Consider the following 23,850-nt stretch of genomic DNA (forward strand, 5'->3'; position numbering starts at 1 on the left):
TGGGCATGAATGCTTGTAGCATCAAAAAATTAATGGAAAGAGATAAGTCTGTGCCTCTCAGTCTGAAGGGGGTTGTGTAGGAATTGCAGAAGGTGACATTGGAAGTGCAGAAGTAAGGATGGATACTGAAGGTCTGTTCCCTTCAGGTCATTGTCCTGAGATGAGCATAAATGAGAGGAAAGACTAGGACGTGTCATAAACTACCCTATAATGTGAAATATTTACTATAATGGCATCATTTGATCTTGAACTCAGGCTTTGAGTGTGATATTTCGGTGGCCATAGAAATAAAATGTTAAGCTCTTTATAAATTTTATTCTTTATTATTATTTTTGCAGGAAAAAGAATAAGTAAGTTGAACTGTCTTACCCAATTTTCAGTAATGCACATGTGTGCATTGCTGTCATATTCCTGGCAAAAGCCTCTGGCCTGTAAATCTAATTTCCAGTATTTTAATTTTTAGCAAATAGTACTTTAAATTACCCCATATTGTTATAGATTTCAAACCTGTGTTTCTGTAAAAAAATTTTGCTACATACAGGTAAGGAAGACAATGGTGGATTTCTGGGATTAGCATTTTGTCTGATTCAGTAATAAACTGTATAACAGGGCTTGGATTTTGCATGTGTTAATAAATTGGATTAATTTATGGGTTTGATTAAATGTGCTCATTGTTATGAAGCATTATATTGTTGCAAGAATTGCATGGCTAATATTTATCTTAAGTTATTATTTTAATTTACTTTGCTCATTTGCAATAAACTACTGAAATGTAGAACTTGTTTTTTCTCCCCATTAATGGCCACAAATCCTTGCTCTAAAGTTTCCTTATGATGCCATAAGGTGGTGGTGTTCCCAAATTCATATCCAACAAAGACTTTCAAACAAATGAAGGGTTCAATATGTGGGATTTCATACCATGACCTTGTAGATTATTAATTTTTCCCTCACTGTGAGAGTTTAAGAAATTTTTTTGTGTGTTTGTAAAATTAGAACGGTAGTAATTTATTGATATATTTTTGATTATGGTGTCTTTTATATGTTGGGAGTTCCTCAGGTAAATTGTAGAGGGGGAAAAAAGCATATATTTTTGAAACTGTTTATTAAAAAGAAAGCAGGGGGTTAATGTGATAGCAGTTTTTATTTGGAGAAAAGCAGCATCTTTTATACTGGTGTTATAGAAGGTGACAAATGAAAGACAAGAGTCACCCAGGAATGAACTGGAATATTTATTGCTAAGGCATCTGTTTTGAATTGTCAGATCGTAGGATGGTTTGAGTTGGAAGGGACCTTAAAGCCCATCCATGGGCAGGGACACCTTCCACTATCCCAGGATGCTCCAAGCCCCATCCAACCTGGCCTTGAGCACTTCTGGGGATGGGGAAGCCACAGTTTCTCTGGGCAGCCTTACCACCCTCACAGGGAAAAATTCCCTGCCAATATCCCATCTAACCCTGCCCTCTGGCAGTGGGAAGCCATTCCCCCTTGTCCTATCCCTCCATTCCTTTGTCCAAAGTCCCTCTCCAGCTCTCTTGGAGCCCCTTCAGGCACTGGAAAGTGCTGGAAGGTCTCTCAGGAGCCTTCTCTTCTCCAGGCTGAAGAATCCCAGCACTGTCAGTCTTTCCTCCTAGCAGTGTTCCTCTGGATCTACTCCAGCAGATCCATGCCCTTCCTGTGCTGGTGTTCCAGGGCTGGAGGCAGCTCTGCAGGGGGGTCTCACCTGAGTGGGGCAGAGGGACAGAATCCCCCCCTCTCCTGTTGCCCAGGGATCAGCCCAGGACACAATTGGCTTCCTGGGCTGCCAGTGCCCCTGGCTGGGTCATGTCCAGCCTCTCCTCCACCAACACCCCCAAGTCCTTCTTCCTCTTCTCCTCTCCATCAGTTCATCCCACAGCCTGTATTGATGCTGGGGTTGTTCTTCATGGAGATACTAAACTGCTATTATATTGTTTTCAAATATTGCAGTGGGTTGTTTGTCTGTCCATGAAACACAAAAGCTAAAAAAAAAAAAAAAGGTTCAAAAGGAAAGTATTTTCTTATTAATATCTGGTTTCAGAAGAGTTTGCCCTGATTATATTAAAAAAAAATTAACTGGTGGTATGAATGAGTTCCTTTCTGTGATCTGAGGAAGTAATTAAATGCTGTTAAATAGAATCCTATTTCTCGAAATGAGTTCACTTTCTTTTGAATTTCCTCATTAGCTGCTATCTTACAATTAAGTAATTGTGCGAGATCATCATGGATTGAAAGTAGTGTAGAGGATTTAAATGTGTATTGCTTCTTTTGGGAATGTGTGAACTGTTGAGGGTCCATTAAAAGCTGGGAATAGAGAACGGAAAAAGTGCAGAAAAAATTGTGAATACTTGATTTAATAGGACTTCTTTTCTGTGAAACTAAAATTGATAGTAAGGAGCTGATCAACCTGATATGGACTGACAAGGGGCTTTTGTATTTCCTGGCTGTAAGGAGGCACAAGGAAGAGAAGGGGACAAAGGAAAATGGCCTTAAGTTGCACCTGGGGAGGTTCAATTTGGGTATTGGGAAAAAATCCTTCACTGAAATAGGGGTTAAGCACTGGCTGCCCAGGGCAGTGGTGAAGTCACTGTCCCTGAGGGTGTTCAAAAAACAAGTAGAGGTGGCACTTTGCAATGGTGGGTGTGGTGGGACTTGGTCAAAGGTTGGACTTGATGAGCTTGGAGTTTATTTCTAGTCCTAATGGTTCTGTGATTCCAAGGGGAGGATGTATGTTACCCCTGTGGATAGCAAGAAAAGGGTTCTCTTTTTGCCTAACAAACAGATCATACATAATGTATGTAATCTACATATACATTTTCCCTGGGGTGTTTTCTATCCCTTTTGGCATTAGTAGCCCATGGAGTATTGTTTGAACATCCCTCTTAACTCCTCATGCTGTGAGAGCACTGACAGCAGCACCACTGTACAGAGAGTGAAGAAGAAAACACCACCACCAGCTCAGCTCAACCCTGGACTTACTCCCTGTGCCTGTCATTCCCAGTAGTGATTCCTCACTTCCAGGAGTTCTCAGTAGTGACTCTTCACTTCCAGGAGTTCTCAGTAGTGACTCTTCACTTCCAGGAACGTTGTAGGTCTTGTGATATGAAGTAATTTTCTTGAGTGCCTGTGTGCAAAGCTGAGTGATTCCTCTTTTGGTAAATGAAGCTGCTCATGCTTGAAAGGCAGATTGGAGCTGTCACCTCTGTGTTTCCCCTCACTATCTCCTGGGTTACTCGATTCCTGATCCGCCTTGTCAGGGCAAAGCTATTCCTGCTCTAATAGCTTGGCACCTGGTTGCTCTGGTTGTTTTATCACAGAGGAAGAGGAAAGAAAGTAGATTTATCTCACTCCTGAAAGTTGGCCCGATCTTCTGTACCCTGGAGGTTTCCTTATCTTCCTGGATATTGTCTCTAAGTAATTTGTCTTTCTGTACCAGAGTAGACACTGGGCTGGGGTGTCAACAGTTTTAATCTCCATTTAATGAGGGGATGAAATGGTTGATGCCTCTGAGTGAAAGTGTGGAGAAAACACTCAGAGGTGGTTTTCTGGACTACCCTCTGAGCCTCAGGCAGCGAAGCTCAGCAGCCTCAGGTCAGTCTGTGAGGGCTTTTTTTACTTGTTTTGTAATTTTTTTCTTGGTGTTCTTTTCCTTTTCATGAGCGCATTGAGTTAATTTATGAGCTGACATAAACTTCTTGCACTGTGACAAAGGAGTTCCCAAACCTTTCCTGATAACTTAAAAAAAGTTTTGTTTTTTTCTTTTGATGCTTCAGTTTTATTTTTGTTTATTTTTTTTCTCATTGAGAAAGACAAAAGCAAAAGATTGTTTCCTTTTATCCATGGCACTATAGGTTATTATTCTTAGGAAAAGCTTCTTCCCCCAGAAGGTGGTTGAGCACTGGAACAGGCTCCCCAGGGCAGTGGTCATGGCCCCAAGGCTGCCAGAGCTCAAGGAACATTTGGACAATGTGGTGGGATTGTTGGGATTGTCCTGTGCAGGGCCAGGAGTTGGACTTCGATGATCCTTGTGGGTCCCTTCCAACTCAGGATATTCTGTGATTCTGGCATTTGTTGGCTGTATTGTGTCCCCCCTCAGTCTTTTCTTCTGCACTACGAAGACTTTTTAATCTATTTAGTTTTCCTTGAAGCCCTTGATCATCCTTGTTGCCACTGTATTTCTCTGTTGTGCAATATTCTTTGTAGAAAAGTGATGACTAAATCATATTAATGATATGGATTTATAATGGCATAATGGTGTTTTCTGGTTTGTTCCCTTTTCCTTTCAGAATAATTCCTCACTTTATTTTTGGTTGCTACTCTGTGTTAAGCTGGCATTTACATAAAGCTATTACAAATCACAAATTGCATTCCTGGGTTTTAATAACCAATTCAGAGTCCATCATTATGTATGCAATCAGGAGCCTGGTCCTTTCTCCTGCTTTTTTATCACTTCACATCTATCAAAGTTAAATTTAATCTATCTTTTTCATTGCCATTGTAAGAACTTCAAAGCAATTCTGCCCTATGCTTCTTGTTTGGTTGGAAGGAAGGAAAAAGGGAGAAACAGGTAAATGATGGCATTCTGTGGATTGGCATTTTGCAGTTCGATATTCAGCCCTGAGATCAGTTAATTTATTGTCAGTAACCAGGTTTCTCAGAAACAGAAGAGGGGAGGGAAAGTACATGAAAGTAAAGGAAAAAATTAAAGACTGAACAATCTGTGGTTTCAATTCTAAATGTATGGTGGGTCAGGAAGGCAGAACGAGATACAGAAGTGAGTGTAGAACCTGTAGCATTACCAGAAACCTGATGCTTTCTTAAGAGTAAAGAATAGACACCCAGACAGATGTGTCATAGCAGTGTGAAAATGGACTTTTCAGGCTATCAAGGACATAGCAAAATATGTTGCTACCCAACAAACCTCCACAAAGTGCTGGAGCTGAGAGCAGGCAGAAGGAAAAACTCAACCCTGGAAGGAGATGTTTGAAATGATTCATTTTGACTCTCTCTTCCTGAATTTCCATTATGGTGGTGGCCAGGCTGTGTTCTAATAAAATCCAGTTTTACTAATTCAAAGCTCTTGTAGTGTTTTTGGTTCACTTATTGGAAGGAAAAGCTACAAGTAGATGTGGCTGTGAGTAGTGGCTGATGTAGGGCCCGACTACAGTCAGTGATGAATCTGAGAAATTTGCTCCATCTCTTACCAACTGTAGGTGTATCTAGACTGGACACTAATTTTATTGACCACAGGTGTTCACTTGAGGTCATATCAGAGATAGCATCAGCTAATTAAAAAAAAAAATCTAAAAATTTCTAGAACAGTGACTGTAGAAGTTATAGTTAGTAGAGTTGACACATCCTTGTCTATGACAATTGATGACAACTAAAAAATTGCAAGTTTGGTTTGCTGCTAAGGTTTTTTTTCCTTGTGTTTTGCTTTTTAGGTTGTGTGGTATTTTTATTGTTGTTGTTGTTGTTTTCCCCTCCAATATTTCAGATGTTGTTTAACACGAATATGAGTAAATAATTGGTTTGGAAAATGAGACCTTGGGCCTTTAAAAAGCACAAAGGATATTTTACTGAAAGGCCATTTATGTTCTGCAGGTGTTACAGGTCATGTTGGCGTGGACTCCAAATTAATGTTAAGAAGACAACAGGATTACATCTCAGAAAAAAAAGAATGAATAAATCATGAAATCTATGAATAGAGAAGTAGTAGAAGTAGTAGACTCTCCTTTGTCCTTGGCATGATTGATTCCTTCATGGAATAGGTGGGGGAAAAACATGTTTAGTTATGATTACTACACAGAAAGCAAAAAGTATTAACTGAAGATAATAAATTAGATATCCTGAAACCAGAGTATTAACAGAGTTGCTGAGTAGATGAGAAACAGCCACATCAATCTGCTCTCAGACATTACAAAGCTGGAGCTGCAGGGATAAGAATTACTATTTTGAAAAAAAAAAAATAGTGTGACACAGTGGAATTAGTGAAGACAAATAGGGACTTTAAAGAGTAGCATGTAAACACATAATAAAAACCAACTGAACAACAACAGAACAGCCACAAGGGATGAGCTTAGAGAGCTTTGTACATGGCAGCAGAACAAGTGATAGGATGCTGTGGATTAGTGGGAGCAGGAGGATCACCTATTGACTGGGTACTGGAATACAGTGAACAAAACAGGAAAGTACTCAGGCTTGAAGACTGAACATCCCATGATGACAAATGGTGATACTGGATACTCTCCATGCCTGTGCAATGAAGAGAAACTGTGATGACACTTGTCACTATTGAATTATCTGCTTTGTTTTCTTTAATTCTACCACAAAGACTCCTGTAAAACCCAGGAACGTTCGTGCATTGTTGTGTTGGCAGCATACAGTGAAGGTATTAAAGACATGGATGTTGGCCAAATAAAATGAATTTACTATCTTGAAAACTGGCTTTGTATTATAGTATTACAATAAGACATAGAGGAAGAAACTTTAAAATAGTGCTATGGTTAAGAAATCACCTACTGGGATAGTAGGTTTTTATGCTACTGCTCTGTATGTATGATGTAAATATCAACTGTCACTAGATTGTGGTCTTTCCATCTGGAAAGGTGTTCCAGGCCAGGCTGGACAGGGCTTGGAGCAATCTTATCTAGTGGAAAGTGTCCCTGCCCATGGCAGGGGTTGGAATGAGATGATCTTTAAGGTCCCTTTCAACCCAAACCATTCCATGATTCTGTAATCTCTTGATTCTCTAAATAATCCCTTTAGCTGAAGGTGGAGACCTTTTTGCTAAAAACAAACCACCTGTTCATTCTGTGACCAAACAGTTTTCTGTATTTATGGGTGATCTTAAACAAATAGTGGATTGTACCAGTCAGTGCCAGTGCCTTTCCAGTTTATAAGAATTATGTTGTCATGGAGCATAAATCTCTTGATGTCATGGCCTGTCTGGCCCATTCTGGCACATCTGTAATTAACTGGAACTCTTAAATCTATATGCTTTTTATCTTAGTGGTAGGTGGTGCTGTGGGTTGTATGGTGTTCACTGCTGGAGTTCCAGGGTTCTGGAATTCAGTTCCATTAAAGATGAGTTTAGTTCTTGCTGCAGCTCATGGATCTGGAAACCTGGTTGTTTTTTGGGGACTGTAAAATGACCTTAAAGGTGTTCACTGGCTGTACAGAACTTTTTGAAATGAAGCCAGATCCCATCCTTTGCTTTTCTTTTTTTTTTTACCAGCTTGGCCTGCTGGAAGGAAGAGATGTGATCAGTGTAATCACCTGCATAACAGGCACCGTATCTTTTAATGAGGGCAGTTCTGGTTAATCCTTATCTGTGACACAGTGAAGTTCTGAATTTAAAATCAGCAGTGATAGAAAATCCATCTCAGGTTCTTGCAACTATGTTCCCCATACATAGTTTTTCCCTATTTAAAAATGCTTTGGAAGCTGTTTATTTCTGTTAAGAACCTGTTTAATTTCACCTTTCACTCACTGGATTTTAGTATACTTTGGCCTGGATTGGGGAGTCTGGTTTTTTATTTTTATTATTTTTAAAGTTCTCTTTATTAAAATATACCAACTATAATTTTGTGACCTCCCCATGTAAGAGTTTGTTACATGTTCAAATGTCTGCTTTTCCCATTGTTTTGTAAGAGGTTAATGTTGAATCGTCAGCCTTGTTCTGAGATAATTCTGTCTTCAAATTTTAAGCAAAGGCACAAGTTTTTTTGCTTCTTTTCTGGATTGTCTTCAGTACTCTGCATATTAAGGAAAAATAAGAAAAAAAATCAAGATTAGTCCAACTGATAGATTAAAGGGTGAGGTCAAGACTCTTAGAAAGTCTTGTCTCTCTCTACATGACATTTTTTCCAAAGTTGTGTGTAAGTTTTGGGAGAAACACCTACTTTTTTAAAAATTATTTTTGTTAAGTTATCATCTTTAAAGATGTCATCTGCACTCCTATGGCTTTGATGGCATCTTTTACATCAGAAATTGTACGTGCCCCGTGATTGTCTTCATCACTTCTTTTTGAATGAAGGAATAGGCAACACAGACCTTTATTATCTTTAATTCAATTAAATCAGTTCAGAATATAATGGTGAGGCAATTCTTATGCCACACTGTATTTCAGGATTTCCCAACTAACAGAACCACAGCAAATCCTGTGAACACACAGCTGGGGAAGACAAAACTTCGTGGATACAATCATGGATGGCAGCCTGTGCACTGTGCTTTGTTTAAAGCAACCATCAGCATAAGAATAATGTCAGAAAAATCCTCAACAATAAGTGATCAAGCAGAATTAAGCAGTTTAGTTCTTATTCTTAAAATATATGTCTATCATTGCAAATTTTTACTTTGCCCTTTTTTTGGATTAGTGGTAAATGATGATGGAATGGTACCTGTGGCTTCTATCAGAATGATAGAGCATCTTTTGTAAGAATAGAACAACTTTCTGTGAAATGTTTAAAAAAAGAGCAGATTTAATGAACACAAAGCTAGATGATAAAATTCTTTAAGAGTTTTAGGAAATTTTCAGAATCAGTGGATGAACAGCTGGACAACTGCAGATACCAGACAATGTGAACATCTAGAAGTTGGTGGGAATGTTCAAAGAGGTTATTAATGACCCTTAATATTAATTGCTGAGGAGAATTCCAGCTGTGCTCCCGCTGGGCTTTGTTTAAAAACAGTCCTATTGAATGTGTTAATTATGGAGCTGGGAAATGGGAACAGCTCCTTCTCCACTATATGGAAGCTTATAGACTTTCCAAGGGCAGGGGGTGACTGTTCTCATCCAGTTTGTCACAGCAAAATTTTACAGGCTTTGGGCCAGTTGTATCTGTAGTAGTTCAGATAACTAAAAGATTCTGTTCAGTGCAGGAAAATAGTGATGCACCTGTAGGAACAAGAGCAAAAAACTCTTAATTAAAATAATGAATAATTATTTAAAGCTTAATGAAAGAGAAATAAGTGTAGAGAGATGGAACCCACAGTATTACAATTCTAGTGCAACTGGCAGGGAAACAGTCTCCTTAAAAAGCCAACCAAACTAAAAAAAGCTCAAAACCCCCTAAAGCTTTGACTCTTCATAGGAAAACCTGTAAATTGTTTCATCTGGAGGCAGCAGTGGTTGGTCTTGTGGAATAGAGTTGTCTTTCAGAGGAGTGAGAAGCAGCTGCAGGGCAATGCAGAGGTGAGGTTAATTGTGGTTTCCAAGTATGAGGAATTGTAAATAGGATACTTGCAGTGAAAGGATGACCCCTACATGCAGAAGCAGAGGCTTGCAAAGTCATGATTAGAGCCAAGTTCAAGGAAGAACTTTTGGAATTTGTGATACAAATTCTGTGTTGCAAGGGAGCAAACACGTTTGTTTGAACCAAAGATTCTTCACACTTCTCTGCTTTTTGTAAAACATGGCCTGGTGTTATTAATGCCAGGTTAACACAGTGAAGAAAAATAACAAAAAAATTAAATAGATATAGTGAATAAAAGTTTATTATTTTACTTTTTTCCTGCAAGATATGTGATTAATGTTTCCTTAAGAAGGAGCTGAACTTGAAGAAACTTTTTAGAAGTTATGAGTTTATTACTAAAAAGGAGGGTCACTTATGTAAATTGGTCGTATTTGCATTAATCTAAATGTCTTACACAGTTATTATATTTCCAAATGTAGAAATTTGCATCATTTGGGGAAAAATATATAGAGAGAATGCAGAGTGTAGGATCTGCACCGAGGACCTGATTTCAAATCCTTTGGTTTTCCTGGGCTTGCAGTGTGACCCTACATGAACCAGCCTCCCAGCAGCAGGGAGCTCAGAGGCTTTGATCACATCCAGAACTGTGAGATGACTTTTATTAGGAGGTGCTGAAGAGCTGTGTGAATACAGAGCCAATTGTGGAAAAAATCTACGACTGTACAGAAGCGATGTGACAATCTTTTGGTACAGATTCCTTAAAATCTTCTATTTCACTGAGCTTTTTAGGAAACTCCCCTACCTTGACTGTAAAAGTGGAAAAAAGCATGCTTATATAAATAATGCAAGATAAATTATTTGAATGTAGGAATTTTATGTATGGCTGTTCAAAGCAGCTTTCAAGCACTTTATGAACACTTATCTTGGAGTAAATTACTTTTCACATCATTCCACTCCTCATATTTATTAGAGCAGACAAATACAAACCACCCTATTTTTCATCCTTCCTAGGGATAGGACTCCCCAGTTCACCAGGCTACTCATGGTGAAGCAACCATTTGAATTTTAGGTGTTTTAAAGGTTGGACATTTTATCTAACACCCCACTGGAGTGAGGGTCTACTCAGTAGCAAACTTCACCTGAGTGTTGAATGGTGGGGGAGCCCAAACAGGCACTCGAGAGAACATAGTTGGAGATGTGTGAGCCTTTGAACTAGAATTATTTTTCTGAGCCATGTAGTAGATAAAAACGATTAGGACACTGCATGTAGCTTTGCACAGGATTTTGAAACACGTTATCGCTTTCTGGTTAAAGCAGAAGCAGCCGCAGGTGGGTGTGGGTGGAACCTCCCTGTTCCTCTGCCCCTTGCGCTGCTCTTGCACCTTCCCTGGGAGCTCTTGGTGGCCTCTTGGATTCCTGGAGGCAATTTGCCCTCACGTCTAAGTCAGGTCTTGGTGTAGGCTGCTGCCTCCAAGACTGAGCTGGTTAATGTGACTGAAAAGTGTGAATCAGTCATCGCCTTTTTTTAGCTTTCCTGTTTCTCTGTCGGGGCACTCCACGGGCTCTGACCCTCTGGCTCTGTTACCGAGGTAATCCTCCCCTCCCCAAGGCCTTTTCCCTCCCTGCTTGATGGTTTATGGTTAGAAATCTGAGTTTGCATCGTGGGCTGCTTCCATTTAAGAACTCTGTTTAGCTGAGGCCAAACCAGGATCTCACCCCACCGTGGAGGTGGAGGGTTAGTGGAAGGGGAAAGGGCTGTGAATCCAAAAGGAAGTTGAGAGCCTAGAAAAGCTCAAATTAAAAATTCCCTGTGGGGTTAAGCTTGGGAGTGGGACCTAAAGGTTTAGTTTTTGGCTTGTTTTTTCCTGCCTAAGTTTTAGGAAAGAAGAGAGAAGAGTCACATTCATGATACAAATAAGTATGTCAAAAAGTTGATGTTCAGATGTGGAGATAGATATTCCTTACACTCCTCCAAACCATCCTCCTCTGCTTTTTTTTTTTTTTTCCTTTTCTTTTTTCTTTCTCCTTTTTTTAAACAAGGTGATGGGAACTGCCTGTTTGAACTCCTATTGTTTCAGCCAGATCTGCTGGAGGCTGCCCTGGGCTGTCATTGACTAATGATAAGTGCTTTTATCTGCAGAAAGGGATGTTCTCTATTCCCTCTTCCATTGCACTTTTACTCCTCATTGTTAGTGTGTGTCCTCAGTATTTCCCCTTTATTTCCCTGCTTTGCAGTTGTTATGCTCTCCTGCTTTTTGTCATTCTGTCTCTATTTGTATTCCTGTGTTAGCAGAGACAGAGAATGGGCAAATGGGTTGGGAATAGTGCTGGAAACCAGGATATCCCTGGAGTATCAGAGCTCTGGCAACTACACTTTACAGCTGCTCAGGTCAGAACACAGGTACATCTGCATTGCTCAATACTGCAGATAAATGTAAGGTAACAGAATCTCTCAGCTATATATAACACCAGGTATTTATACATACATACGTACATACATACATACATACATACATACATACATATATATATATATATATATATATCACTGCATCCCTCTGCCAGACAGGTCAGCCAGGTTGTGAACTCGCTAGGACTGTGTGTGTTTTTGGTATTTCTAATGTCTGAATTAGTTGGTCCTGTGCTCCAGTTTATCCTGTACCTGTACAAGGCAGTCCACAGCCAGTTTGTGCGTCTCCAAACGCTGTTATGCTCTGAAGGCAGACTCGAGGGTACAGCCATTCACATATTTAGATTTCCAGCTCCCAGTGAAGCACATAAATGTCTGTGAGATCAGTCAGATTGTTTCTGTGTCTGTCTCAAGAGATTGTGTATCCTGCTGTAAGGAATTCTGGATTCTGTCTCCGAGCAGGGAGGTGTTTGTTTTCACATGATTCTCAATCTTAGGATGTGAACTAAGGAATCACAGACTGTTTTTCAGTTTCTAATTCATCCTAGACCAGTTTGTGTCCGTGCTGCTGCTGGAGGGGCTGCCCTGCCCTCCATCTCTGCTGCTGAATTGGGGGCTTGGCTTGTTACCTGTGCTGTCATCGTGTGGCTCCAAAGTCAGGTGGGGAGCTGAACACTTGTTATCCTTCTGTAGGATTAGTTAGTGGCCCACCAAGTTATGTTCTGGGTGTAATCCACAGCCCTGTTGCCAAGGGCAAAGGATACAAATGTGCAGGAAGAGCTGAGCTGGAAAGTCAGGTGGGTTTAAAACGTGTGGAAGTGCCCTGCTAGTCTGGACCCGGGGACTGCAAGTTGAGATGGGGACTGATGGGGTAGAATCATTTGTAAAGCACTTTTTTTTCCTTTTAATACTCCATGTAAATGCCTTGAAGCATTAAGTATTGTACATTTATTATTAAAAATTTATTATTTTAAATTTAGTATTTTAAATTTACTATTTGGAAACATGGGCTAAATCATTATTATCTTGCCTTTTGACTCCTCTCAACCTACTGGTTTTCTACCTTGCTGGACATCCTTCTTACACTAATGACACTATTTACCTTCCAATAGCAAATAGACAATTGGAAGTACAAACTTAGGCTGCCAGCACTGCCAATCTAGTATTACCACCAAGTGAATCCTACAGCTTTGCTGTGAGTCAGGTAGAATGGGTTTTTACTTCATTCAGTGTGAAATGTTCAGCGTCTGCCCTTCATGTCTGCACTGTTCTGCATTGCAGACTTGAGCTGGACTCATAACTGGAGGCCTGCTCAAGACTGGCAATGTTTCTATTTCTAAAAGATTATCAGTTTGCTTCGGCAAATGTTGCTTTTGCTTGTGTAGATTTAAAATATCTTTACTGTTACACTGGAGTTTCAGCAGAGAAATGAGCTGAGCTGTCACCTGGGAGCAGCTTTGAGCATGGGAATGCACGTCTGTGCCAGTCACAAGGAGAGTGGATCTATTGTAGAGGGAAACGTTGCACTGTGGTGTGACAGACAAACAATTCCACGTGCAGAATAGTTTGGCTTTGTAGAATGTTCCAAAAAAGTAAAAAGTCCTGCTGTGTGAAAAGGTTGGTGACAGGGTTGGTGCGGGGTTAGATTTTTTGGTGACTGTTATGAAATGAAGAATTCCACTGATGCGGAATTTGGCTCTAATGTAGGAATCTGCTTGTTCCACTTGTTCAAGTAAATGCTTGTTAGCATTTACTAAAGTAAATACTTACTTTCTTTACAGATAGGCTTTGAAGACAAACTGCCTGAACAAATGTTCGCACTGAACATTACTGAACTGGATAGAGACATTTCTCTATTGCTGTATTTAGGAAAAGCTAAAAAGCTTTAAAGAGACATTTTGGCACATGCTCAAGGAGGAAAACAAAGTTAGGCAATAGAATTCCCTAAACATATTCTTGAAAAAAGTGTGGAGATGGTTTCAGGGCTAGGACTGCAATGTCTGTACACTTCTATAGCAGTATTATTACAGCACTATTGACATAGTTTCCTTATTTAACAATATCAGTTTTAGAATGTAGGGTTAATAATCACACTCAGCCTGTTGAAAACATAGGTGAAAAACAGAGATTAAGTTTCACAGAAGAAGCTTTCTGCTAAAAATGTTTCCTTAACTCTGCAATCATAAAATCAGCAAATGAATTTTTATTCCATGGGATTTACCCTGAAGAACAATCAGTACACGTTTCTGAATTACAGAGGTTGAGACTCAAACGAGAAACCTGATTTCCCATTTGAAAGAAGGAATAAATATGTTGCTAAGCATTCAAAAAATGACACGGAGTGGTCAGTATGACAATAAATAACTCAATGAGAAAGCAGAAAAATTAAGCTCTTTATGAAAATAGTGGTATCAGTCTAGTCTAGAAGGTAATAGGAAAGGAAATCTTTTGCTTACATCTGCCAGTGTTCTCTCTATCATAATACACTTTTATCTTTATATGAAAAATATTATGGGATGCCATTATCCTCTGCTCACAGAGGTTATCTTCCTCCCAGGTACTGCATAATCCAAGCCAGGTGTAAGCTGTGAAGCAATTTGTGTTTTCATTGAAGTGCTTAAAGCTGCTTGTTTGGGGATTATTTGGTCAAATAGTTGTAAGATATTCTTAGTATCCTGTCCTTTATCCAGCTGAGCAGTCCCTGTTCACCTGTTTGGTCTGGGAAGTTCACTGTAGATATGTCAAGGAAGAAATATTCTATCTGTTCATAAACACACACTTGGGCAGGCAGCTTCTTTTTAGTCTTGTCATTTAAAATTGCTGTTGCAACAGCAGCTGGAGGAGTGTTAAAGAAAATGCATTAATTTGACTTGTTTTTACTTATTTGCTGTTGTGGGGTAGATTTTCTTGCAAATAAAAAAACTATCTTAGGAGTTTTTAATAAGGCTTTTTCTCGTATATATCTTTTTGTATTTGAAAGCACTGCTCACCCTTTTTTATTGAGTTCTGAAGGATATTTGTTTTATTTTGTAGTAAAGGTTGAATCTGAGGCCGTGTTCTGATTGTAACAACTGGTTGTCCAGGTTATCTTTGGTATCACCTGTGTGCTTGTCATCCACTGAAATTAATTTGCTTTTGTGGGCTTTGGACTGTGCTACAGCTTTGAATTTATTTTTTTATTATGACAAGTGTATGTTTGAGTACTCATGGTAATAGTGGGGGAAAGTGGGCTTATTAAAAAGAAAGACCATGTGACACATTTGAAAGTGTCATAACTCATATAAATTATTGACTAGAATAATTGTCTACTTCAGACTTATTTTTTTGAATCCAGAGGCCAACTGGAGTGTCAACCATCCTTATATAAAAAGGAAATGGGTTCTGAGAGATGAATAAATATTGTCTGCTGCAAAAAAGGGCTTGGCTCCCACATCAGCCGTGTTTAGAGCAACCAGAAACTGTCTGGCAGTTTTCTTTAGTCACATCTGACTGACATGAAACCTAAGGATTTTTTTGCAGAAGGGTGGAAACTGAATAATAATGATTGTAGCACACACACACTGGATATTGTCAGATATTTCTGTCACCGAGTGTTTGCAAATAAGAAGAGCCTGAGGGTGGGGTTTATATGTGATTTATAAATACATTGCTTAAGGAGTTCTGATCTACCTCTTTTTGAGCAAATATTTTGACACAGAATCTTTTGCAGACTATGAATGGATTTTGCAGAGGCTTTAATTTTGATTGATAGTAATCAGTCAAGACATTCTCCTGAATAAAGCAGCAGAATCTATTTTGTAGGTACTAGATAATGTTGCTGAGTCCTGAGTATGTACCTTATTGAATAGAGCTTTATGAAGTGGATTGTGATTCAAGGAGCAATAGCTGAATATCTTTTGATTGTGTTCACTTAATTGCAGTGGTGGAGTATTTACTTATTTCCTTTTACGTTTTATTACCTAAATTACCTTGTTGGTTAAACACAGTTTTCTGGAGAAAACAATTTAAAACTTTTGGGATATTGTATTCTGAGGATTTGACTTGAATCTCACCTAAGCAATGTCCAGTGTGATACTGTTGGATAATCTCTCCCTGTTGGAGTTCTCATTGGACTTTTTTTATTTTTTTTAATTTTCATTTTAAAACAGAGGTAAATATTTAAACCAGAGTTATTTAAAATGAACATTTTTTCATCAAACTTTTCTGTCTTCTTGTTTTTTATTGACAAGTTAGTTTACATGTGGCTTTGCTTGTCACCAAATACCTCTACAAAATCACTTTCCAGCTCAATGAGGTGCATTTGTTGTCTCTTACAACCTGACAGCTGGGCTTCTCTGTACCTGGAATTTCAAAAATGAAGTCAACTGTCTAGAAAATTGCCTAAAAACCTGAAGTGGCAAAAAAAAAAAAAAAATGACAGCAACTTGCTGTTGCCTTCATTTTAGGCCTTGTTTAAGTTTCAGGTGGTCTGGAGAATCCTTTTCGGTTTTAAACGAGTTCTACTCTTTTTGATGCAACATTAAGAAATGCTGAAAACTGTGGGGAAGTTCTGTTCAAAACCATGAACAGAGCTGTTGAATTTGTATTATTCCACATGTGGGTGGGTTGACCTTGTCTGGCAGCCAAATGCCCACCAAGCTGCTCCTCCCTCCCCATCCTTGACAAGGGACAGGGGGAGGAAATAGGATGGAAACCTTATAGGTTTGGAAACCTCAAAGTCAGGGCAGTCATTTGCCAATCACTGTCACAGGCAAAACAGACTTGGGGAAAATGATTTTAAAATTTATTGCTAATTAAAATAGGGTGGGATTGCAAGGGAAGAAAAGGGCAAAATCTAAACCACCTTCCTCCACCCTGAGTTTTTACCCGGTCTCCACTTCTGACTCTTCTGCTTCCTTCTCTCACTCTGAGCAGCACAGGGGGTTTTGGGGTTGCAGTAGGTTCATGACACTCTGTAAGGCACCAGGTCAGTGATTATTGGGTCAGAACCACCTTGTGGGGAGAGTGTGTGTGTGTGTGTGTGGAGGGGGAAAGGCTGGATCCAACCTCACAGAGATGGGCTGGCATCATGTCTCTTATGGCAGCCCCTGGAGCCCACATAGGGAAGCTCTGGAGCAGCTGCCAGTCAAGGACAGCCCAGGAAAACTATAACACCCCACAACTCCTGGAGCCCCTAAGCCAGGCTCAGATTGGCAGGGACAGTGAGGACACTGCCCTATAACACCCCACAGCTCCTGCAGCCCCTCACCCAGCTCAGACTGGGGCAGTGAGGACAGTGCCCTCACACCAGCCTGGAAGCCCAGAGTGGGTGGTGGATCATAAGCCCCAACTGGAGGAGTTGTCCACAGGGACCAGAGCAGATAAAACCACAGGCACGTGTTTGCCACTTGGACGTGTGAGAGCTGGTTTTCTACCAGGTGTCAGTGGTAGCTCTATGATCTGTCTCTCCCTCTTTCTCCTTCTCTCTTCTTGCCCCCTCTGCTTCTCTTTCTTTGCTCCTTTCTTGATGCTCAGGGTGGCTTGGAGCTGGAGGGATTGGATCTTGACTTAAGCATTGTGGATTTGTTGGATCTTGACTTAAGAATAATGGATTGGTTGGATTTTGACTTTAGGGTTGCGGATTACTAGTGTAGGTTGAGCCAGTGTTGTGATGGAAGATTTTTGTGTCCCTTTGAACTTTGGCCAAGTTCCCTTATTTACTCCCCTAAATTAATAAAGAAATCCCTCAGGAACAAGTCTGTGGCTTATTCTCTTGACTCTGTCTCGAGGTATTAAAGAACCCTATATGTCTATTAAAGTAAAACTCCTCCCCAAGCCCGTGAGCCAGCAGCTCCAGGGGCTGGAGTCCTACACACTTCCCATCCTTCCTCACACCTTTCCCGTGCTCCAGTTTGAATTCTGTCCTTTAGCTGCAGTCCTTCAGGATAAACCTGCTCCCTGCATGCACCTTCCATGTGGTGCAGTTCCTTCAGGACATATCCATCTGCTGTGGTGTTGCAGTATCTGTTCTCAAGGGCTAAAGGAGGAAAAAGAATTCTGAATATAAATGTTTAAGCCCTCAGAGGATATGGCACCTAGAGGGTTTTTTTATATGTGAATGTATATATTTATTCTCTAAGTAAATGATATGCAGTATTTGGATATTACACTGATAATTTTCATGGATGTTGTGTAATTTTGTCTGTTCCAGGGAGTATGACTTCTGCAACGTCACCTATCATTTTGAAATGGGACCCCAAAAGTTTGGAAATCAGGACTCTAACAGTGGAGAGGCTGCTGGAGCCACTCGTTACCCAGGCAAGTGTCTTTGGCTTGTTTCTTCCCTCAGCCTGATGCTGTATTTACTCCTTTCACCTAATTATCTTAATAGTATTTGATGATAAAAACGTGAGCAGTTTTTGTTCATGTTCTCTGGTGGAAAGCTCTATTCAAACATGTTTGGGAGCTCTTGTTCTAAATAATTTATGGTCTCAAAGCTTGAGCAGGAATACAGTAGCAACAACTATTTACTTAAGTCTACCTTAAAGCAATTTAGAAATTCATGAAACAGTCAGTCTAAGACTGAGCACGTGCTCCTGGTTTGTTATTGCACCACGGAAGGCAGATTCAAAAAAACCCAAACAAAACCAACCAACCAAATTGCAGAAACCCTTAAAACCTGTTTCATTTCATGCTGCCGTCACTGGGAGGATGTAGAGGCCTGGTGCCTTTCTGTTCCTGAGCTGATGTTAATAATGGGAAACTGGTTACATAATTTAGTAACCTTCAAGATGGGAAGCTCCATTATTTAAAATACATACAGAAGTCATTTTTCTTCTAGGAATGCTCATATTAAAAATGAATGTCAGCTATCCCCATCTGTCCATCTACCTGGTACTAACAGTTTTTTTGTAGACATTGTGGATCTTGACATTGTGGATCTTGACATTGTGGATCTTGACATTGGTCTGCAGGACAGAAATGCAGGCCTTCATCTGAGTGTGAGAACAGACTTGATGTCTCTGTTTTAAGAATAAATCTTTAATTCATCCAAAAAATGATGTATCTGCATGATTCCTCTGCTCCTAAAGTGAGTCACTGTGTAAAGAAATGATACTTAGTCTTTTTTCTTTGTTTCTGAAAAGAAAAAAAGAATTATTTTTCCACAAATTATTCTGGACATGAAAGTCTCTAAGCATGTACACATATTACAGACTCAAAGTCAGAGAGATGTTTCATTTCATGTAGTTGGTGATAACATGGTAATTAACTTTCATTACAAACCTTCATAACTTTGTTGTTGATATGAAAGACAGACTAAAATCCTAAATTCATTGCAAAACCAACTGAAAATGAGGTTACAAGCTCTCAGTTATTCTGATACCCGTGTTGGTACAGCATTTGAAGCTGCTGTGCACCACAACCTATTGGAGGATGAGCAAGTTACTGGGTGTTCTGTGAGGGAATTTCGTGTTTTCTTTATTCACTTTATTTTCCAGCAACTTGCCCAGAGAAGAATCCAGCAGCCAAGAAGTTAAAATGCCATTGTAAGTTCTTACTTTCACAAGCTGCTTGGATTAACTGGGCTTAGCTAGGTTTGTGTTTGATGGAGTGCCTCAGCAAGTTTAAATCAGGAAATTACAAGCTGAACTACAAGACATGATTTTCTTCAATGATGACAACTTCGGTTCTCAAGATTGTTCTTTGATGAGGAACAATGTATTTCTATTTCAGCAGTTTGTCAAGAAGACTAGAGAAAATAAAATGCTGTCAAAAGAACTATTGAGTTATTGCTTTATTCAATGTTTATGAATATCTTCATTCTGATTTCTTCTTTTCATGGGTTTCTACATAATATGAACATATAAACCCTCCTTTTTGAACGTGTACTTTAATTTCCTGCATTAGAGAAATAAGTAGTTTTACTTATTTCCCTGTACTTTAATCCAGTAGATGTTTGACTAAAGCATGTTTTGTGTGAGCCACACAAACATAACCATGGAAGCTTCAAGTGATGAGAAATGTGTTACCTTCAGATTGTGTTTATCTGTTGCCTTTTCAGCTGAAGTTGTTCAGCTGCTCTTTCTGTTCATCTCAGATAAGTTAACGATGATCCCAGTTTAAAGGCTTTTTATTTTTTGCAATGCCTAAAATTGCATTTACAGTCTGGTCAAGTCAAGAATAGTATCTCGTTTACCCCTATTTGGGCTTCAATCACAATCTGCCTGTGCAGTGACAGCCTCCACAACACACCATGTGCATGTTCCACGTGCAGAGATTTGGATCTCCTCATGAAGTTTCAAAGCAATTTCCTTCCTAAAGAGAACATCTAATTTGAAACTTTATCGTGGCAAATAAATAAATTAATCCCATTCATTTTGAAGTCTGAAGTCTGCCTGCAGATTCGTGTGTGAGCTGCTTAGCAAAGAAACCATAGGGATGGGAAGTTCTTCCATGAGTCATTAAGTATGGGTCACTGGATAGAAAAGAGAGATTTAATGGCCCAAAATGCAACAGAACTTTGCTGCAAAAGTTCCTGAGCAACCAGATCTGCCTTTGAAGGCAGATTCCTTTCACAGAATCACAGAATCATTTAGGTTGGAAAAGGCCTCCAAGATCATCGAGTCCAACTTTGGCCAATCCCCGTCTTGTCAACTAAACCACAGCTCTGAGTGCCACGTCTGGTTGTTTTTTGAACAATTTCCAGGAATGAAGATTCCACCACCTCCCTGGCCTGCCCCTTTCAGTGCTTGACAGCCCTTTCACTGGAGAAATTCTTCCTGATGTCCAGCCTCAACCTCCCCTGGCACAGCTTGAGGCTGTTTCGTCTTGTCCGACCTCTTGTTCCCTGGGAGAAGAGACCAATTCCCACCTGGCTACAGCCTCGTGTCAGGGAGTTGGAGAGGGGTTTTGACCAGGAGTTTGGAGTTGATGACATCCCGAGTCCTGTACAGCCAAAATTTGCGTGATGCTGTGATTTTTAGCACCACCAAGAGAAATTCATACTTTATTTGGCGTTCACGCTTGAATATTCAGAGCACCCTCTTGTTCTCCAAGCTGTGTATGATTTTGGAGAATGCTTGGAAAACTGGAAATGGTTGTACACAAGTCTTGGAACTCTAAAAGTGATAATTTAGTCTTCGTTATCTGGGGGAGTGTGTTTGGGAACTGACTCTGAACTCGGTGTATATATAGGCACAAGACTGACAGATTTTCAAATGGTGGCAAATCAACTGGCTTCTACTGAAATTTTGGAGAGTAATACAGAAATGTGATGTGAGTTTGAAAAAGAACACCTCAGTGAGTCAGGAGAAGAGAAAGGTGCATTAAAACTGAATTTTAGACAGGCTCATTAGTGTTCCAGATGAGAAAATATGGATAACCTAAGAATTGATTTAGAAGAAATTACAGCACAAGAAGGTTGTCTGAACTGGAGGCAAAAAAAAAAAAAAAAAAAATCCTAAAATCCATTAACTGATCGTGAGAACACATTAGAAATGACAGAATTGCATTTATTCTAGGAAGCCCTGAACTAGGAAACTAATTAAAACTTTTGTCTGGCTGTCAGAGGTGTAAGAAGATTGGAGCTTGCTGGGGTACTCGTGTTCCCAGTCCTTGTTGTCATGGTTAAAGAGTAAAAGAAATGCCCTCCACATGTCTTTCATCGACTTGCCCTTACTGAGATTTTTCTAAGAAATATGTGGTTGAAAAAAATATTACAATTTCTATTCTCAGCAATATTGAAATTGATAATTGAAATGTGTTTCTTTTCTCTGGCTTCAGTGTCACAATTAGCTGAAAGGATAAGGTAATTGTATTCATTGCTAATTTTTTTTTTTCTGAGAGTTGATAGTAGCCAACCTTTATTTACTATAAATCTTAAAATTTTTAATTCTATGAAATTTTTGTAAGGAAGTGTATAACTAAAACATATTCTCAAGGGTTACAAGAGTAAGGGTTACTGCCTCTTACTCTCACCTTCATGCACAGTAACTCAAGTGAATTGTAACTTTATTTTTTTTTTATTTGCAAATTTTTTTATTTTATTTGTGGATGGATTTTATAAGAAGAAAGAATCACGTTTTTAGGAATGGTTTAACTGCAATTGCATGATATTTTAGGTATGGCTGAAAAATAAAACTTTTGGAGGCCATAAAGAGGTGGGATATATTTTGGTTTTGTTTCTGGTGGTTTTGAGTGCTAATTATATACAGATATGAATGCAAGTTTTATAAGTTAAGGAGAGAAGAGAAAAAAACCACACAAATAAATCCCAACTATAAACCAGCAACATCCATGCAATTATTTTTTTTGAAAAACACTAAAAATACTCATATGTGAACAAAAGGATTAAAAAAATGAAGGACTTGTGTCTAGTTTTTGAAGATGACATTTGCTCTTTTGCTAAGATTTAAATCTTCTAATGTCAATCTGTGGTTCTTTTCATTAGTTTTGCCCAGGAATTTTAAATAGCAGGGTGACAGGTTTACAGCTGTGCCTTTATTACCAGAGCTGTGCAGTGGTTGTACCTTTTAGAATCTTTGTATTTTTGGACTGTTATTTATTATTGCAGAGGTTTAACAACAACACAAATAATCGTGAGCGTTGCTGTTGCAGATTGTTCATAACTGATTATGTTTTCCCTCAGTATGACACATTTTTGTCCTTCTAGATTTGCTGTGAAAAGACAGTTTGGAATTGCAGTGCATGTTTTGTGGGTTTTTTTTCCAATAAATTTAAGATGCTGTTAGAGTGACTTAAAGGCAGGAACAATATGTTGTAAGGCAGACAAAAAAAATTGATTAATGATTTTGCGTATTTTTTTATATAGCATCACTCAGTAAAATTAAGTGCCTGTATCTATAAAATAAATAAGTCATTAGATAAAATTCCAAGTAGCTTTAATTAGTGCAGTTTATGTAGAAAATAATAATAATCGTGTCTGTGTTATTCTTCTTGAACTTGTGATTAATCCAATCCCTTGTGCAGTGTATTTGGAAAATGGGCTGATTTCTATATTGCCACAAGAAAGATAAATACATTCCCAACCATTCCAGTTAATTAGATGTTATTTATATTCAGTGAACCTTGTTTTCATTGCATTTGAGCCCTAAATCTGGTGTGCTATTTTTCATGAGAATTATATTATTGATTAATGTTGTCAGAGAGCTGCACCTGAACCACAGCTGTGCAGGGACACAGCTCCCTTTCGGAGGGTTGGTGAATGTCTGGGACTGTTCCAAACAAGTTTGGGAAAAGTTGGGTAATGGAGCACTTTACACCTGATATTTGTTGCCTTTGTTTTAGTAATTGTGCATAATCTTTGAGCAATTACTGCATTTGATAGCCGGATTTACATGACAGACCGAAGGGAAAAAGCTCCATTCAGCTGTGCAATGAGGTCAATATTATTTTAATTTTTTTTTTTTACCTGAACGGGACTATTCTCCCAGAAGTGAAACTAATTTCTGTTTATGCTCTTCCTGCCAGAACAGTCTCAAATCTGTGGTGCTTCTGGCGGTGTGGGAGGTTGGACTGTGCGCCAGTTTTCCTTGGCTTGGATGAGGTGATGGCCTTTCATGTCAGGGAGTTGAAGTCCAATCGTATCAGAAAACAAAGATGGAACTTTTCTTCTCTGACTTCAAATGAACTTTAAATGCTTTTTATGAAATTATTATGTTGAGTAGGAACAGAATCCTCTTTTTTTCCTCCAGCATTATAGAACCATAGAATTGTTTGGGTTGGAAAAGCCTCTGAGATCATTGAGTCCAGTCATCCCCCAGCACTGCCAAGGCCACCACTGACCCATGTCCCCAAGTGTCACACCCACAGGGCTTTTAAATCCCTTCAGGGATGGGGACTCCACCCCTACCCTGGGCAGCTGTGCCAGGGCTGGACAACCCTTTCTGTGGAGAAATTTTTCTTGATATCCAAACATCCCCAGTGCAACTTGAGGTTGTTTCCTCTTGTCCTGTTTTTGTGCTTTGTATCGCTTAAAATAACTTCTGAACTAAAAACCATCAGCTACCTTTTTACTTTAGGATGTTTTTTTCAGCCATTTGATTCTGCAAGAAACATCTACTGCACTCTGGCCATCATAGTTTTTCTTTGCCATTGGATTCAGTAACATCCCTGCCTCTCTGCCAGCTCTGGTTGGGATCTTCTCAGCATGGAGACTTGTTGTGTTGACTAAGAGAACCTTCAGCTAAATTTTATCTTTATTTTTACTCTCCCTTACTTGAAAACTGC

At 39.3% G+C, this 23,850-nt stretch overlaps 1 protein-coding gene across 4 annotated transcripts in view; it reads left to right on the forward strand.

The window, feature by feature from the left end:
- CTNNA2 (catenin alpha 2) overlaps window positions 1–23,850 on the forward strand; it is a 502,913-nt gene that overhangs the window by 42,321 nt on the left and 436,742 nt on the right. For all 4 annotated transcript variants that reach the window (XM_032686520.1, XM_032686521.1, XM_032686522.1 and 1 more), the window contains one exon: window positions 17,813–17,919. In XM_032686520.1, coding sequence (XP_032542411.1) covers window positions 17,818–17,919 — 102 coding nt within the window. In that variant the 5' untranslated portion in view covers window positions 17,813–17,817. Of the gene's footprint in view, window positions 1–17,812; window positions 17,920–23,850 lie in introns of those variants that run through there.

Source organism: Chiroxiphia lanceolata, chromosome 4, assembly GCF_009829145.1.
Source record: "Chiroxiphia lanceolata isolate bChiLan1 chromosome 4, bChiLan1.pri, whole genome shotgun sequence".
Lineage (NCBI taxonomy): Eukaryota > Metazoa > Chordata > Aves > Passeriformes > Pipridae > Chiroxiphia > Chiroxiphia lanceolata.